The sequence below is a fragment of the Bidens hawaiensis genome, unplaced genomic scaffold (genome assembly GCF_021521415.1).
Source record: "Bidens hawaiensis isolate Kalapana, Puna unplaced genomic scaffold, B.hawaiensis_p1.1 tig00021206_1, whole genome shotgun sequence".
In the NCBI taxonomy this organism is placed as follows: domain Eukaryota; kingdom Viridiplantae; phylum Streptophyta; class Magnoliopsida; order Asterales; family Asteraceae; genus Bidens; species Bidens hawaiensis.
This window is the reverse complement of record NW_027493286.1, coordinates 51,561-70,855: the sequence shown is the minus strand read 5'-3', so window position 1 is coordinate 70,855 and position 19,295 is coordinate 51,561. Positions and strand designations below refer to the sequence as shown.

The 19,295-nt window shown below is 32.5% G+C and overlaps 1 protein-coding gene across 1 annotated transcript; it reads left to right on the top strand.

Annotated features, from left to right (window-relative positions):
- The first annotated feature begins 212 nt into the window (after nucleotides 1-212).
- On the top strand, nucleotides 213-11,148 carry LOC143563051 (cysteine-rich receptor-like protein kinase 25). Its single transcript, XM_077050690.1, has 7 exons — nucleotides 213-1,178; nucleotides 8,119-8,266; nucleotides 8,375-8,495; nucleotides 8,591-8,801; nucleotides 8,883-9,120; nucleotides 9,203-9,350; nucleotides 10,651-11,148. Exons 1-7 carry the CDS (start codon nucleotides 407-409, stop codon nucleotides 10,975-10,977), a joined length of 1,965 nt encoding a protein of 654 aa, XP_076906805.1. The 5' UTR covers nucleotides 213-406; the 3' UTR covers nucleotides 10,978-11,148.
- The last annotated feature ends 8,147 nt before the right edge of the window (nucleotides 11,149-19,295 follow it).

The window sequence follows — 19,295 nt, the reverse complement described above, 5'->3', positions numbered from 1 at the left end:
TAACTTGTTTTCAGTAGGATCGGGTTTGCCATTCAATAGGGGGCGGCGGCGCAGCTTGCTGCCCGCTTATCCACCTCTCTATTACAATTGGAACTTTTTTTTTATTTAATATATCAATAAATTTTCAAAAAAAAAAGAAAAAAAGAAATATTGAACTAAGAAAAAGTCAAAAATGTTAATCCTTGAATTCTCACCTTCTTTACTTAATACTAACAAATATCATTCATTTTGTACACTATTCAACATTCATGTTCATCCTTGAATTCTCGCCTTCTTTACTTCATCACATTTGTATACATACATAGTGTGTATGTGAGAAATTCTGTGAAGTTTTGTCATAATTTGTGTTTTGACTTGATTTCTTTTATAAGCTCTACCCTGAATGACTGCATGAATCAATAACACAATGATGCCAAAACTTATGTTTCTCTCATTTTATTTCATATGTTCCCTAAACACTCTCATCTTAGCTCAACCTGATTTCTTTAGTAAATATTGTGATCCCGATTTCAATTACACAACAAACAGTAGTTTCCAAATAAATCTCAATCGTGCCCTTGCCCGTCTTCCCGCCTCTAACTCCGGTTACGGTTTCCTCAGCAGCTCTTCAGGCCAGAACCCCGACACAGCCAATACCATCGCCCTTTGTCGGGGTGACACCGACTTGGTTTCATGTCTCACTTGTGTCAACAACTCCATAGTGAAACTAAGGGAAATTTGTCCCAATCAAAGAGTTTCAAGTGGATATTATGATAATTGTTTGTTGTCGTATTCCAATGATATTATTTTAGGGAAAAATAATATTAATGATTTTGTAGAGGAATATATGGATATTAATGCAACGAATGTAGCCGGGTTACTTGAAGACGTGTTAAAACTGTTAGGAAACGTGACAACGCAAGCGGCTAGTGGCGGTCAATTAAAGTACGCTAGCGGCACAATGGGACGGGCTAATGGCACTGCCATTTACGGGCTAGCTCAGTGTACTCCAGACCTAACGAATGAGCAATGTCGAGATTGCTTGAGAGACGCGGTTGCTCGACTTGATGGATGTTGTCGAATCAAAATGGGGGTGAGGATTCTTTCTCCTAAGTGCAATATAAGGTATGAAGATCATTTGTTTTATGATGACGTGAACGTTAACATTTCTCCTCCATCTCAGGCTCAGTCTCCTTTTGGTATGTTCTCGTCTTGTTTATATTTAAATCAAAATTGATATGTATAATAACTAGCACGTGATGCTTGTGTTATGCGGCGGTGGTGTATTTGTTACCCGGTGTATTGACGGGTTAACATACACCATGTGTGCTTTAAAATCTAAATGACGGTGAATATACGCAAGCCAGGCGGTTTAGTAAGCATATTTGAAGTTAAACGCTAACTTTAGTTATAATAAGTTAAATAAAAAAGAATCAAATTTATAAAAATATAAAAAAAGATTTAGTGTTTTAAAGAATAAAAAATTAACTTTATTAAACTTTTGACTGAATATTAACTTTATTAATGTTCAGTTTTAATAGAAAAGTAATTGGGGTAAAGAAAAATATTTATCAAAGTTCATAAATAGAAATATAAAATCTATAACATATATAAACGAAATATAAAAATCCTACGTGTCGCGATATGGTCAATCCCTCTTTTTTTGGAGTCACCAGATTTGCTTGATTTTTAAATGGATGTTTCTCATGCATTTGACCCGAATACACGTGTATGGGTCTCATCAAATCCAAATAATTCTTAAACGGGTTATAACATCTCATTAAATTAAAAACAAATCTCACCAAATATATGACATAAAAATCCTATAAAGTAGGGATATTCTAAAAATTAATATTTGATTTATTTAAAAAAATATATTATTAATAATTAAAAAACCAATCTTATAGTAAAAAAATAAACGGGTCTTGAGTCTCATCAACCCATATAGCTTTTAAAACGGGTTCTAACATCTCATTTATTTGTAAAACAATTTATCATCAAACTATAAGTATATTATTAACTTTCATAAAATAAAAAAAAAATTCAAAAAATAAATAAATATTAGAAACAAATAATATGAAACAACCCCCGTAATACGAGGGATAAAAACTTGTGATTACATAATTAAAAACAAAATTAGTGTTGAACCAACCAAATACAAACTAGAACTATTCATCGTTACTTTTAGGGGGTGTTTGGAATTTCTTATTTTGTCTTCTTACAACTTTTCATTAAGTTAATAAATTATAAAAATATAATTTATGGAGCTTTTCCTCTCACAATATAAACAATCCAAAACACCTTATTATTTTTTAAAAAGTTAATAAGTTATAAGTCGATGAAAATAAGCAATCACAAACACCTCCTTAGTTAGGCTACTTGATGTATAAAAGGAGCGGCAAAACTAAGGTGGTCGGGTCTTAACGCCTGCTACATAGAGCAGGGGGTGTTAAAAGGGTGCCAGAAATGTTTTTCTTATATTCGGTCTAAAAATTTTAAATAATTTTTAGAAACCTCCTAATCTTACGTAATGCTAATTTAGATAATTAGATTAGATGTGAACATGTAACTGGTCAGCTTGAAACTCATGAGTCATGGCCATAAAAACATATTACATCACATCATATTATTTTGTAACAACTTTGAAAAAAAGACATATGGTTTAGGTGGATGTCGCAATAGTCAAGGACCGTTACCAAGCGGGCACGCATTGTTTTTAGAAAACTAATAATTTGATTCAACGCTTAATAATATTTAGAAGGCAAAAACATTAGGGTTTTGCTTAACATACACATTTATCATAATTTACATTTAAACGTTTATTTTGTTTTATTCTTTCTTTTTAATAAAGTTAATAATTTGTTTCAACGCGTCAAAAAGAAGAGAATAACTTTTTATTTTCATAACCAATATTTCCGAAATATAAAGGAAAGAAAAATGAGAAGTGTGAGAAATATTTGAATCAATAAAAAAAACCCTTAAAAATAAATTCATAAAAGTTAATAAAAAATCATAAAATATAAATAAAAACGAAAAAAATTAAAAAACTAAAATGTTTCCGCCATTATTCCCGTTAAATAAATAAAGAAATAAATAAACAAAAAATATTGACGAAAAGACACAATGACGAAAATTAACAAAAGATACAATTATAACTAAAAAAAGACACAATAGATCGCAAACTATGACACAATGCCGAACAAATATAGCACAATGTTAAGTAATATAACACAATATAAAGAAAAAAAAAAGACAAAATGTCAAGGAAAAAAGACAATCAATAACGAAAATAAACACAATGATAAACAAAAAGACACGATGATCTTTTTCGCTCACCATTGTGTCTTTTTTTTAGATCACTTAAAAGATTGTGGAAATAGGGTCAAGTTATTCTACAAATGGGGAACAAAAATGAGAAGAATTTGTAATCACACAAAAAAACCTCTAAAGAAATTAATAAAAAAAATCATAACACAAAATTTAATAGAAAATCAAAAAAAGTAAAAACACAAAAATATTTTCACCAACTTTCATAAGACTAAAAACCCAAAATTTTTTAATTGAAGCCCATATACCCTGCTCACTAACCAAGCTAAAGATCGAACAATAAAAACTAAAAAAGGAAAACGAAAAAACTATACGGTATTTTCTTATGTTTCGTAATTGCTTTGTCATTTTCTTCTTTTAAATATTTTCTTTTAATATTATTTTTTTCTTTTTTTAGTTTAGCGGCTACACACTTCATCTTTACTCTTAACTAGATGTAAGCCCGTCGCGTTTCGGCGGCGACGCAACTCTGCGAATTCGGTCAACCTATCCACACGTAATCAGTATTTGATTGATTATCCAACCCCAAACCCGTTGTGAATTCGGTCGGTCACATTGTCTTTAGAATGGCAACGACACTTAATAAAAAAATAAATCCATAAATGTTCAAAATAATATTAGCACACATATAACTTATGATCAATGCGAGATAAATTGGATTGGTATCAGTTGAATTTGTTATGATATTGACACTAAACAAAAAAAATTATTAAACATTCAGAAAAGTCGTATACTTTTATATTACAATTTAAAATGACGTTTATCCGGTCGGTAAAACCCGGACGTTGCGGCGGAGAGTTGGCGCTAATCGAACGGCCGATACCGGTTACGTTCATTACGTACCAATACTAAAATTCTCCAATGCCTAAACAAATTAAAATATTTAAAATGAAAAAAAAACAAACAAATACGATGCGAAAATCAACAATTAAATTAAAACAAAACAAAACAAAACAAAAACCGCATTGTGCGCCAGTTGAGTTTGTTATGGTATTGCCACTAAACCAAAAAAATAAATTAGTAAACACTCAAAAAGCCGTATAGTTTATATAACACAACAACATATTTAAAATGACGTTTATCCTGTCGGCAAAACCCGGACGTTGCGGCGCCGAGTCGTCGCGAGTTGAACGGTAACGCTTACGTTCATTACGGTATTAGAACTAAAATTCGCCAACGCCCAAACAAATTAACATATTTAAAATGAAAAATATAAAAAACAAATACGCTGCAAAAATCCACAATTTAAAAAAACAAAACAAAACAAAAAACCGCACGTATAATTGTCATGAATTGACGTAAATTCAACCGGTATTGATAATGTCAGCACCAGATCATAAAAGACACGTTTAAAAAGAAAGTATCAAATGTAAATGAAATAAACGACCAACTCCGACAAACCATACACACACCCACAGAATAACCACCATGCAACAAATAACTTTACGTCGATGTTTCACATTTATATATTATATAGTAAAAATCAAAAGAATCAGAGCTCTAACTTTGTGGCGTCAAGTTTCTGTTTTACTAAACTAAAATTCACCAACAAAAACATGATTTATATAGTATATGTACTAGGTTATTGACTCGTGCACGACACGAGCGGAAATATATAAATCGTCAAGCAAAAACAAATATAATTTTAAACAAGTTATTTTCTAATAATCTTTTTAAGAAAACATGATTTTTAATTGCAATTCATATTCATACGCAAACAAAGTATTGAAATATATAAACTTACAAAGAATAATTTTACATAGTGGAATGTTTACGAATAAAAATTAAAACTTTAAAACATAAACTTCAAAATCTTTAAAAATAATATTAACAAAAAACAAACAAACTTTACTAACATTAATCTAGAAAGCAAGCAATCAAAAAATAAGCATCTATGAAAGATTCCTGATAAGCATTCAAGAATGATTCAGATTTTTTTTCTTTCTAGACTGAGAACACAGTTGATGACATTAATATTTATACACCAATCTAACAAACATATTGACTAACCGACTACGAAAACTGTTTTTATATTTCATGTGAAAAGTCTTGCACCCTAATATACTAAAGCACACCCAAAGCTCATTTAAGAACATAACCAAATCGAAACATTTTTGAGAATAACCCAATTTAACTTGAACCAAATCAATATCTTCTAAAATTGACCCTTATGACCCGAAGAAAATAGATAGGATTTTAAGAAGACCCGTTGAAACCCGAACGAAATCAATACCTTTTTACATTTGTCACACCCCAACCTAAGGCGGCATTGTCGGGGCGTGAGCTAATTGCTTACAGCTCTCAAGGTACTATCATGCAATAACTTAAAGGAGACAATATCTATTTAATTTAATTAAATATCCAAATAAATTCGAATACAAAGTACAACTCATTTAAAGAAGAGTGAACTGCCGTTTTCGTCCCTATGGTTTGGCTAAACTTGCGGTTTTAGTCTAATAGTTTCAAATTTGCTATTTTCGTCCATGTGGTTTCATTTCACTTGCAACTTAACCCGACCTCACTAACCTCGTTAAGTCGTGTAGTTAAACCCATCAGCGTGCCCCTTACGTAAGGGGAAATTTTGTCCCTTTTTTTCTTCCCACATACACCTCAGCCCCTCACGTGTGTGTGTGTGTGGGGGGGGGGGGGTTGCGAACTATGGATGACGTTTATTTGGGGAGAAAAAGGACAAAACTTGTCCTCACGTGAGGGGCAGGCTGATAACGCCAAACTTAACGCGGCTAGTGAGATTGGGTTTAATTGCAAGTGAAATGAATCCACAGGGACGAAAATCACAAATTTGAAACTATTGGACTAAAATCGCAGATTTGGACAAACCACATAGACGGAAATAGCAGTTTACTCTTTAAACAAACAATGAATACAAATATAAGTCTTGATTATAATTCTTCTAACTTAATTCTTCATGACTAAGTCTTCACCAAAACTTGCAACTAGTTCAAACAATAACCTGCATGTGCGTATAAAATAGAAAGGTTTGTCAACAACACATGTTGAGTGAGTAAAACAGCAGTTTAAGGTTAATACATATGGTATACTATTATACGAGTTATGTCGGTTTGTAAATAGGTTAATACATATAAAAAACGATTGTTGTTTCTTAATTGGTTATCTTGGTTAGTCCGATTATGGTTAGATGTATAACATACAAGATTCCATTCCAAGTTATAAACACGACAATTACGGCTCAAGACAATGATCTGGGTAAACAGGTTGCGATATGAATACGGGTAACGGGTAAACGTAAGTGGGTAAACGGGTCTGGTAGTTTATAATAATAATAATAATAATAATAATAATAATAATAATAATAATAATATATAATTTTCACTTTAGTCCCTGGAGAATAGGATTGGAATCAATTTTAGGTTAAAGTTTAGTTTTGGGTAAAAATTGTATATAAACCAAAGTTATTTTCATATATTAAATAAATATAATAACAATTAAAGATAAAATAATAAATACTTGATTAACGTGGTATTTTTAGTGATAAAATTTCCCGAACATAAAAGCGGGTCTGGTTACGAATACAATATTAACTTAAAATCCGAGTCGTTACAATATTGACTCGGTGACCAGAACTATATTGATACCTTTTTAAAATGAACCATTTTGACCAGAGCCAAAGCAATTCGAAACATTTCTAAAGTGACACATTTTGATAAATGAAAATTGAAATAACACACTTGAAGAGTAAGAAAAAAATGAAGAAAAACACATACAAAGTCCTTAACTTTTGAAATCCTTTCTACCGAATACGAATTCATTAATACTGGTTATAAAGATTAAGAAAACAAATTAGATAAATAACTTTAATGACTTCAACTCACTTAAAAGTTGAAACTCATGTGAGCATTTCACTTAATTTATGAACCCTCCATATTCTTTTCATTTATTAGTAGTGGTTTGTATATAATATGTGGTTTATTAATAATTAAGTATTATTTAAAATATGGTCGCCTCGTGTTCAAAAACGTTCGCTTTTGTGTTTTTCGCCTTGGTTAGGAACTCTTCACATTTGTTCGTCTCACACTTTTTTAATCCAAGAGTGCCGTAAAGTTTTGTTTTCTTTAGCATCAATACACGATTGAAAATCCGCCACCAAAAGACTCACTATGGTAAACACAATTGGAATCCGATTCAAACTTGTGAGACCTTGTTGTCTCTAGCCCAAGTCTTCACTTTCCATCCAATACTAATACTGGTTGAGCTAAACCAGTTTGGGTGTGTTTTTTTTAATAGACTAAAAACCAAAATCTTAAATATCCTAAGATATGAAACTTTAATTTCGATTACTGTCAATCGATCAACAAATTATAATTTCAATTTCTTTTTACTCAAATTCATTTACTGTAATACCTAAAATGTCATGTAATCAAAAATTGAAAACTCTAAGTCAATGTTATAAATGTTTATAACAAATTGGTTGGGAAACATGAAGATTATTTATGTGGTGAAAGATTACAGATTAGAAAATGAACCATAAATATGTGATAACTTGATTAACTTTTTGCAAAAGCGTTTTTATTTTCTTTTTGAGAATTTTTTTTTACTATATTTATTTTACAATAAATGTATTTGAAACTTTTTTGTATAAAATAAAGACTCTCAAAGGTGAATAGGAAAATTTATGTGATCTTCTTTTAAGATTGGTATGATAAGTAAAGAAGAGGGTCGAAGAGATGTATAACAAGTAAGAAGGGGATGTGTTTAGCTTAACCCATGTAAAAGCGAATCGTTTAAACTTATCTAGTTATCTACCTATCAGTTTATGTTACCGTTGTTCGACAGTGATTCCAGCAAGAAGTAATACAAGCGTAACTCGAATAGTAACATCTATCGTTATGACAACAGCTGCATTTGTTATGATAGTGGTTTCTATTTGCATCTTCATAATGTTGAGGAGGAGAAAATTGCTTGAAGAAAGTATAGAAAGTAAGTTTTTGAATTTATAGCATAACTAACTTCATCAAAAGACCATCCAAATAGACCATATTCAATGCTAAAAGGGAACATGTTGATGTGGTTATTCCCCTTGTCTAGGTAGAATTGTGGATACGAGCACCGTAGAATTTTCGGAATATGATCTCGGTACAGTGAGGAGAGCAACAGATGATTTCTCCGAAGAAAATAAGATCGGACATGGTGGATTTGGACCCGTTTACAAGGTATGCTTAAAAAACTTTTTTTGTAACTAGGAGATCGATATTGTTATGTTGTAACAAATGAAGTATGGCATGAAACTAATGTGTGACAACATAAGGGGGAGCTCCAAGATGGACGTTTGGTAGCAGTGAAGAGGTTGTCAAGAGATTCCGGACAAGGTGAACCACAATTCAAAAATGAGGTGATGTTGGTTGCCAAACTTCACCATCGTAATTTAGTTGGGCTGCTTGGTTTTTGCTTAGAAGAATGCGAAAGAGTCCTCATATACGAGTATATGCCAAATTCAAGCCTAGATAAGATTTTATTCGGTAATGAAGTTATCCAAATGCATTAATGAATTTGGTAATGCAATTCCTTCCATTATATGCATTTAACGTTTAAATTTGTAGATCCTGATAAGAGATCACTTCTTGATTGGGACACAAGGTTCAACATAATAGAAGGTGTTGCGAGGGGATTACTTTACCTTCATGAAGACTCGCGTGTAAGAATTATCCATCGTGATCTCAAAGCAAGTAATATTTTGCTAGATGCTAAAATGAACGCCAAAATAACGGATTTTGGCATGGCAAGGTTGTTTAACCCTGATGAAACTCAAGGCAATACACGCAGGGTTGTAGGGACCTAGTAAGTAGTATACATTTTCGGGTTTTTGTAGTCCTATGATTATCAAGCGCTAACTTTTATTCACTTATTGCAATCTTTTCAGTGGTTATATGGCACCAGAATATATTATGCATGGTCAATTCTCAGTGAAACTAGACGTTTTTAGTTTTGGGGTGGTGTTGTTAGAACTAATAACAGGTCAACAAAACCAAAGTTTTCAAAATCAGGACAATGTCTACTTTCTCAGCTATGTAAGTTCCTTGTTCATTAAAATCCGTAACCAACATAATGTATATATATAGAGAGAGAGAGAGGATAATGAGAGAACTCCATTTTATGGAGAGAACTAGAGAACTAATAATGAAGTATTTTTAATTTAATTAAAAAAATATTTTTAAAATTTTTTTTCTTTCATCCTTCTTATATGTTGTTATTCTTCACCACAAAAAAAATATAAAAATAAAAAAAATTAACGTTGTAACGCATATATGCAATACATCGACTTTTTATAATGTATATGCGCAACAGTTTGCAATTTTGATATTTGAAATAGTGTTGAGTAGCATATATATAGTTGTTTGTATTGTATATTTGCAATAGTATTATATTATGTACAAAAATTAAAAAAAAAATCGATATAGTGCATATGTGCATTAGTGTTGTATTACATATATGCAATAATGTGTTTTGCATACAATTATTAGTGTTGTATTTGCATATATTCAATAGTGTGTATTAGATAATGTATTTGTGTTGAATTATATGCAATAAAACACTATTTTATATATACAATACACAATAATGCACATACGCATTACATCGACGGTTTTTTTTAGGAACAATATCATCTTATTAGAATCTTATTAGGAGGAAAGAAAAAAAAACACAAAATAATTTTTTAAAAATAATTAACAATAATTCTTTACTAGTTCTCTAGTTCTCTCTTTAAGAGGAGTTCGCTTTAGATTATATATATATATATGTATATATATATGTGAGAAGGATATTTTGAGAAATTGATAAGTTGTAAGAACTTTAAGAACTCAATATGGACCACTAGGGGTGTTCACGGTCTAGTTTGACCGGTTTTTGGGTCAAACCGTAACCAAACCGTTAGTAACGGTTTTTCAATATTAAAAACCGAAACTGAACCGTTGAAATTTAAAACCAAACCGAACCAAACCATTACCGACGGTTTGGTTTCACGGTTTAGATTATATAAAATATATAAAAGCAAACATAGTACTTCTCCCAAAAAAAAAGAACACACCAGATAAAAAAAAGGTTTATAACATAATAACAACATGTAAAGTTAACAGTTAACATGAACATAAAATGCATATTAAAAACAGAAAACAAAACATAAGCAGTAACACAATTTCAAGCATCCTAAAAAGCCATTTCAATGGTCACTTCGGATAAATTAGCCTCCATTCAACTGTATTTTAGTGTGATATACAATACTATATATATATATATATATATATATATATATATATTATATTTTGTCATATATGATAACTTCTTAAAAACTTTACTAATCTCTTTTAGGCATGGAAAAATTGGCGAGATGGAACATTATCAAATATAATAGACCCGATATTGTTAAAAGGATCAAGTTCACTAAACGACATTATTAGAAGCATTCACATAGCGTTATTATGTGTTCAAAAAAATGTAACAGACAGACCAACCATATCTGCGGTTGTTCTTATGCTCAATAGCTTCTCGCTTACTCTCCAAGTACCGTCGGAGCCTGCATTTTTTATCCCATATAGCGGTGATCACGTTGGTGCTTTGGAGGATACTAGTAAAGGATCCGGATCACAGGATAATTCTGTAAATACTGCTTCATTTTCTGATATGACTCCTCGATAGCTGCATGCAGATGATATATTATCCAATTAATACTGTCCAAAAACTTTGAATCACAAAATACCCTTTTGTTTTATGTCACATTGTTTTTAGAATAAAGTTCTTATTTATATGTTTTACACTTCAAGGTATATTAGCACCTCAAGAATAATATATGCATGCTATAAGATCTGACTGTTTTGAAACAAAAAATGCTAGTCGTATTCTCCCACACGACGTGGCGAGAATTCAGTTTTGGTTGATATTTGTTCAGTTTGGTTCGTTACGGTACCGACACTAATGTAACAAGAAAAATAAAAAACCAAAGAAATATAGATGTGATATGCCAAAAATAATATCGACACGTGTTTTACGTCGATTGAAAACTATAGTTGCAAAATATACGCAGTAAACATCAAAATAAAAGTGGATGAAATTGCGGTCAAATTCACCGGTGGCTAATATGATGCATGTGGAGTTTAGGAACGTTCTGGTTTGCTGAAAACTTTCATGTTGTACCTTGATGAAGATTTTGTGAGAAATAAGTGAGCATACATTCAAAGTGATGCTGATGACGTGATGACATACTGAAGGACCAATGCATGAGTAGATTCTAAGTGAAACTGAAGAAATCATGCATGCAAAATCGAGCCTGAATGAAGGTTATGCGAGTAAATCAGAAGGCATACTTGAAGCACAATTAAAATGCTGAAAATGATTTTAATCTGAGTCAATTGAAGACTTAATCTTGATTTGTCAAGTGATTAAAATTTCGGGGTTTGTTTTGTTAAGTTTTATATTAATATTTGTTTAGTATGGTAAAAATATAATGAATTATTCTAGAATAAGTTTGTCTTGTTTTCTAAGTCAGGTTTGTCTTGGATAACAAGTATAGTAGGTCTAGGGTCTGGATTATTAGTTTTATTAGTGAGAGTCAAGAGAGGTCTCTTCTCCTTATATGTTCGTGAAGTTATGTTCGTTTGTTAGGTTTGTTTGATTATATGAAAAGAGTCGAGGGTTGTCACTCAAATATCGTGTGCTCGTTTGTTTGGTTGCTCATTTGATTCGATAGTTTGATACGTCTAGGCCAACAATTAGTGTTAGAGCTTAGGCTCGTTGTTTGATCGGAGTTTGGGAGTCAAGATCCTCACAGTTTTTGTGGTTTGTGTTCGTCACCAAGAAAAGACAAAAGAAAGTTTAAGGAGGTTTTATTTTTTTGAAGCTCTGTAATTGAAACTTGGTTTGGGGTTTACAAGAAGAAAAAAAAAATATTGAAGTAATTTTATTAATTTGTTTACTTCGAGTTGGTGCGTGGAAAGAAAGGAAAGAAAGAATTGTTTTGTTTCTTTGGTTGCTCCCGCCGGCATCAACATAATATATATTGATATACTTTTTGTGAAGAAAGTCTACCGATCAAATAATTTGTTTGTGGTTTGTTTCCTGTTGTGCTCTACAACAAACACAGAAAGAAAATATCAGACTATTATATTGGCAGTTAGAAGTTTGACCATCAAGCCATGGCCGGTGATAAAGAAGCAAGAAGTTGAGGAATAATGAAAGAATCGATAGGTGATTTTATATTGCAAGCACCAAAGTTAACTTCGATCAATTACGCATCATGATCGGTTATGGTAAAATTTTTTTTGGTGCGAACAGTTTGCACGATGCGATTGATAAGGAAAAGAGGACTGGAATTGAAGAAAGAAAGAAGTTTATGGCCTTGGGTGTTATCTTTCAAACCCTATATGAAGATGTGATGCTTCAGATGGCCAAGTATTCAGAACTGAAAGATGTTTGGGAAGCGTTAAGAGTTCATTATCTTGGTGCAGAAAGAACTCAGAAAGCTCACGTTCAAATGCTAAGAACCGAGTTAGATGGATTGAAGATGGCGGAGACAGGAAGTATTAATGATTATGCAACTAAGTTGGGTGGAGTACAGTCAAAGTACAAGATCTTGGGAGTGGTAATTGAAGAAGAGGTTTTGGTAAGAAATTCTTGAACTCTTTGCCAGATAAATATTTACCTGTTGTTTCTTCGATGGAGCTACTCGCATACATTGAAACAATGACGTTTGAAGATGTGGTTGGGCGTTTAAATGCATATGAAGAAAGAAACAAGTTCAAGAATGTGAATTTCATCCCAAAGTCAGCTCATGTTCACCCAAACCGAAAAGAAAGTTGAAAACTACCGAGGACGTGGTCGAGGTCGTGGAAGATACAACGGACGAGAAAGAGGGAACCTGTAGAACAGTCATTAATCAATTATGACTCGCACTAGCGAGTCATAACTTATGACTCACATTTTATGACTCACATTTCATGACTCACGTTTATAACTTACACTTTATGATACGCTTTTATGACATGCAAATTTGCGTGTCATGGTATAATTTTTTTTAAAAAATATTTGTTCATCTAATTTTTATTATTATTATTATGCATACTAATATATAAACTAATGACACAATTATACAAAATAAACCTTTCATTTCATTTCTTAATTAAACATCCTACATCAAAATGTTACAAAAAATATTTGTTTAGTCAATACAATAAATCATTCTCGGAAAACAAATTGATCCGCATAGCTCGACCATTCTTCACAAACCGCATCAAGATATCCGCATCCGTGTATACCTCTTTGCCTCCACCAACCTAAGAAGAAAAAAAAAGACGTTACAAACTTGGTTGGGTTAAAACATATTCGGTTAAAACAAACCAATACAAACCAATAAGCAAAAGAGTAAATTACACACACATTACTATTGACGAGTATGTCAAGTCCGACACGAACTATCTCCTTCATGAAGTTTAAGATATAATATCCGCACTCTATACTTCCCGGTTGAGTTGGACACTACATAATAACATATTCAAAGTTACAGATTATGATTGAATGATAATACAAGTTTGTTTTTGTGTGTGTTAAACTGAAGGCAGCCTAATAACTAAAAACATCATCTCATAATTCACTAATCAAGTTGACTATTATGACTTCAAGTTGAAATAATCACACTTTAGTCACACATGTATGAAACAGATTTTTACAAAGTTGAAAAGAAATACTTTTATTTTAGTCGTATTCTTTTATTTGCGTCCACTTCAGCGCGCGCACATATAATGTATTGCGTTACGCCCTGCTTGCGGTGCGCACATATAATGTATATATGTGTGAACCCTTGGGTGGGCAAAAGTAAAATTGCACTAATTTTGACGTTATTTTACTAATCACGTGAAAATAACGTTAAAAGTGGCGGAAGGTTAATCAGGCATCATGTGGTGGCGTTGATAGCCGAAAGACAAGGGCACATGCACCAATCAGCAGGTGTCCCGATAATTGAGTGTTATGTGTCTTATGTCCAAGGCTTGATTCAAAACTACTATCGAGCCGGGGGTCTCACCGGAAGCAGCCTCTCTATCTCTATGGGATAGAGGTAAGGCTGTCTACATCTTACCCTCCTCAGACCCTACCATAGCATTGCTATTGGTGGGATATACTGAGTACGATGATGATGATGATGATCAGCGCGCGCAAATCAGATTAGCGTGCACGCGTGCAGATCAGTAGCAAGCAGTTAAAAATCGAATCTAAATAACACGCGTATCAGAATAACGAGCGCAGATCAGAACAGCCCCCGTGCAAATTAGAACAGCGCGCGCCTAGATCAGATTAGCACGTGCGCGTCCGGTTCAGATCTGCGTGTGCGGATAAGATTAGCTCGCACGTGCAGATTAGTACGCGTGCAGTTCAGATAAGATATGATAATAACGCTTGCAGTTCAATTCCCGTGTTAAGAAATTAAGTAGCCACCTTGTTGTTGACCCAGTTGACTTTGATACACATGTTGGCTCCCGTTTTTACAGCGTACACTATCATTGCGCTACAATATAAATTTTGAAATATATCAAAGAATATAATATATAATTACAGCAAGCATAACTACATAACACATCCATGAAAATAATTACTTTCGTGATTTTCTTTATAAAAAAAAAGCAACATGAGTAGACAACTTGATAAAACCCATTCTCAATTAGTAGCATCCATAAATTATATCAGTTCTAGCATAAAATAATCTATAACTATTACATATATCCAAAATCATGTTACAGGTGTTTCATAAAAAAACCAACCTCACAAATACATTAAATAGAACATAAGATTTGTTTTACAAAATATTCTGAGTAGTTGTGTTCAATTTCTCTGAACAATTGGTCCTACATAATAACAAAAAAAATACATTAACACCACTTGTATTTGACAAATGAATAGTAATTTAGGAATATTATCTTTACTAGTAGACAATAATTCACATGCTAATCAAAAACTGAAGTAGATATCTTTAGAATAGAGCACAAAAGAAAAGGAAAACATAAATAAACTAAATAAAAACAATACAAAATGCATTACAAAATAAAACCATATAGGCATATATACCCATATACCATATACATATAAATATTTATGCCAGCATGCACTAAACTCATATTATAAGATAAAAGTTAGACCTATAGATGAAGAATAACATTACTCATTGCAAATGCGACTATAAAATGTCAAAGATTACTCAAACGTTGATTCTTATGCATGTCTGGCATGACTCTATTAAAACTGGTTTTTGTTGGTTCAGGCCCCAAACTACACACAATAATTCAGGTATGTATATAGTATGTGAAGATAACTTGCAGAAAGTAAAAAGTGAAAAAGTGCAGAAAGAAATATCAAAGCTTGTTATGCTTATTGAACAAATAAGGGTTTTGGATTTATAGCCTATAAGACTCAACAATATCCAACGGAAACAAACAAAATACTTCCTAAAACCTGCCACTAATCCTATAACTTGGTCAACTTTGGAGTACTTCTTTATTCACTAATGCATAACATTCAGCTACCTAACATAGTCCCCCTTCTATTTTAACTTGACCCATTAGCTACACAACCGTGCTCCATAATAGACTTCACCCATACTTGACACAACCATCAAGATTAACTAACAGTTTTTGCACAAACCATAGAATCAAATGCTTAAAAACCTATAAAATCTGTACTTACACTATTATTTTCACCTATTTCTTACTGAACATAAACATCAAATAGTCCACACTTAAAATCATGTTGGATTATATAAAAGAAAAGGTTTCTAGTTTCGTTTCATCAAAGATAAAAAATAATTAATTCCATAATCATGCAATAAAGAGTACTTCAATTTAAGAAAAGCAGAACAAAGTTACTTATGATGTAATTTCTACTAAAAACCATTAATTGATCGGATCGATGCTAATAAGATCATTCAAATCCATGCTATAATCCCTAATAGACAGATGTTTAAACTAAAGTATTAGGTCTATATGGCAACACTGGTGAAAATTTTTATAAACACAATTATTACTTATCAAATCCAAAGACTTAATAAAACAATCGCTAAATAGTTAATCACTAACCCTAGCAGACAAATGAATTAGTTGTAACATAAGAACCACAAAAAAAAGACAAAATAATTAACCATAATAATTAAACTTCATCATATGCAACTTCATGTGCGAGATTAATTGCCCTGTAATTAATCACACTCTCAGTACGAACTTGACGAATCTATATAGAATGATTCAAAAATAAAATTAGAATGAAAAACAATCAGAGATGAAGAAACAAAATCTGTGAAGTATATTAGAATAGCGATTAAACAAACAAAACATACATGTTTGAACCCGATTTGTAAGCATGTAGATCTTGATTTGAGAAGCCAACGACGTAAGAAGCAGAGAGGAACCAGAGAAGCCGGGGGATACGTTGAAAGTTAGGGTTTAATGTTATAATGAAAACTGGGTATGGGTTTTTCAAGTGCCTGCCTGATTTTTTTAGTGGGTCATAGGTTATATTTGAGTGGGAAAAAAATTTCAGGAATAGGTAGATCTTTCAAAAAAGATAGTCATAAATGGTGCAAAGTCAATGGTGCAAGTCATCGTATCTCAAGAAATAGAGTTTTTTTTACTGTTGTGTTGTAAAACACACTAATTTTTCACACTATTTGTTATTGTTTTAATCGCTTATTTATCTAATATTTAATGTTTTTAACTTGTTTAAGTATGATATTACATGAATATGTATTTTGTAGGTTACAGGTTTAAAGAGAAAACAATAGAGCTTTTCAAGACACTTAGAGGCCTTTTATGCACTATTCTTGAAGAACCAAGTTAAAGGCCCGGCCCGTATCCATTTGTGTGAAGCCCATGCATGTTTTATTATATAATTACATAAAATAAAAAAACCCTAGCAGCCCCTAGAGCCCCATTTCTGGCCGAAATCAGCAGCTACACCAAGAACAAAAGAAGGAAAATAAATTATAAATCCCAATCCTTGTGAGAATTCCGGTCGGCAGCTTCAAGTTATAGGGTTAATTTGTGACGGCTACGGAAGAAGAAAGCAGCCAAGGAGGACTTAGGACAGCAGCTCAGGATTGTTTTTCATCACATATCTCAGCCACAATTGATAGTATAACATTCATATACTTTGGTTTCTTTTTTATTGTTCATAACTATCTTGTTCTTAATCATTTGGCTAAGTCTTTTGCAATTGAGTTTATAATTGAGTTGCCATTGACTATATTTGATTGTGGATTGAGTTTGATTATGAATTGGATGAGTATTATGATGGTTATATTGATGGTTTGCTGCTGTCCAACTAACATGTCTAGCTAAAATTGTTAGTTCTACTTAGGTTTGACGATGATTGCTCGGTTTTGATGAGTTGTGTGGATTGTTTGATCAAATGACGTGAATTACTATTGTAAAGTTTGGTTTAATATTAAATTTGGTTGTGTTTACTTGCTGGAAATTTATTAATATTATATCAATGACCTCATGCTTCGATTGGTTGAATTTTTTTTGATTAATTATTGCTTGTTTGATTCTTTACTTGGTCTTTATAATTTATTTGCGGTAGATACAACCGTAGGGTTTTGTTGTGTTTGTTTTGGTAAAAATCAGCCTGTATACACCTTCTTAGAGACTGAGAGGTGATAAGAAGTAAAGTCGTCTCATAGCCTTTACATGTTGGGATTAGAATTGCGCGAGAGCGAGTTCGGTTCTTGTCGGGTTTGGTTTTGTGAGCGATTAGTTGGTCTAATTTGTGTTTAAACTAAAATTTTCCTCTATCCTTGGTTGTGTAGTATTCATTTCCATTAGGGTCAAGTGTCGGTGAGTCCGAGAGGATAGTTGGTGTTAGAACACCTTAACAATTGTTTTCCGGTTTGATTTTAAAATTAATTAAGTGTAAGTTAGGGTTTGTTAGTGAGACCGAAAGGTGATCTAGCTAGCTTGAGCAAACCTTAGTTGTGTCATCTTTAGATACCGGTGTTGTGAGATCATTCAATCCATTTTCTTGTTAGATCGTCAAATTGAGTCTTACCTAGGTAGACGTTTTCTCCATTGTCAGTCACAATCAGTTAATTCTCTAACTTAGGAAAGTTTTGTTTGTCAGTTCAGTTAGTCCAGTTAATTAATTTAGTCAAAGTAATTTAGGTCAAATTGTAACATCCCGAAATTTCTAAAGTAATATTTAATATATTATTTTGTCGGGTGAAATAAACGAGTTAGTGGAACGATAATAATAATAGCAAAATATGAAGACTTAGTAGGATAATTAGATTGAATTAGTTATGGACCAAAAGGAAATATGGGCCTTAGGTCCATGGGCTTAAGGGAGTATAAATATCCCCTTAAACCCTAATCATTTCCATTCCATCCATCTTATCCATCCTAATCTCTACACACTCAAAAACACACATACTTCCTACACCATATACGGCCGCGAGCTAAGGAGCAATCCGAGACCAAACCGAGCCTATAACTTAATAGATCTTGAGCGTGAAAGCAAGATACAAGATTTTAGTTCATCACCAAGCTAACCGTAACCTTGAAAACACGTAAAGGTATGTCCTTTATCCTTAAAGTTTACGTTTTGATGAACGGTTATCCGTGAAACTTGAACCTAGCAAAGATCGGGTATAAACGAGTATTAAAGTAGCAAACTTGACGTTAAAACAAACCTAACAAACCTATAAACATGTACGGTTCGTTTAAAGAAAACCTTAGATCTAGTGTTGGACGTTTTTAGCTTAAAGGTCCCAACTTTATACTTTTCCGGGCCGAGTTTTCCCCGATATCGATCATGGAAATGTTCACGGGGTTGGTTAATATCATTTCAAGGGGTTACACGTTAAAATGAAGATGATTATGGGGGTTAAGGACGAACAGTAGCCGCTGCTGGACAACTTCGCCTGCGGCTAAGTTCGCCTACAGCCAAGTTCGCCAAGATAACTTGGCCTTAATCCAATCTAAGTT

Excerpts from the sequence above, each read along its gene's own strand:
- LOC143563051 (XM_077050690.1), top strand. The coding sequence starts at position 407 with ATGATGCCAAAACTTATGTTTCTCTCATTTTATTTCATATGTTCCCTA. Across the intron at positions 8,267-8,374 it reads GAAGAAAGTATAGAAAGTAA|AATTGTGGATACGAGCACCG; the intron begins GTTTTTGAATTT and ends TTGTCTAGGTAG. Across the intron at positions 9,121-9,202 it reads CGCAGGGTTGTAGGGACCTA|TGGTTATATGGCACCAGAAT; the intron begins GTAAGTAGTATA and ends CAATCTTTTCAG.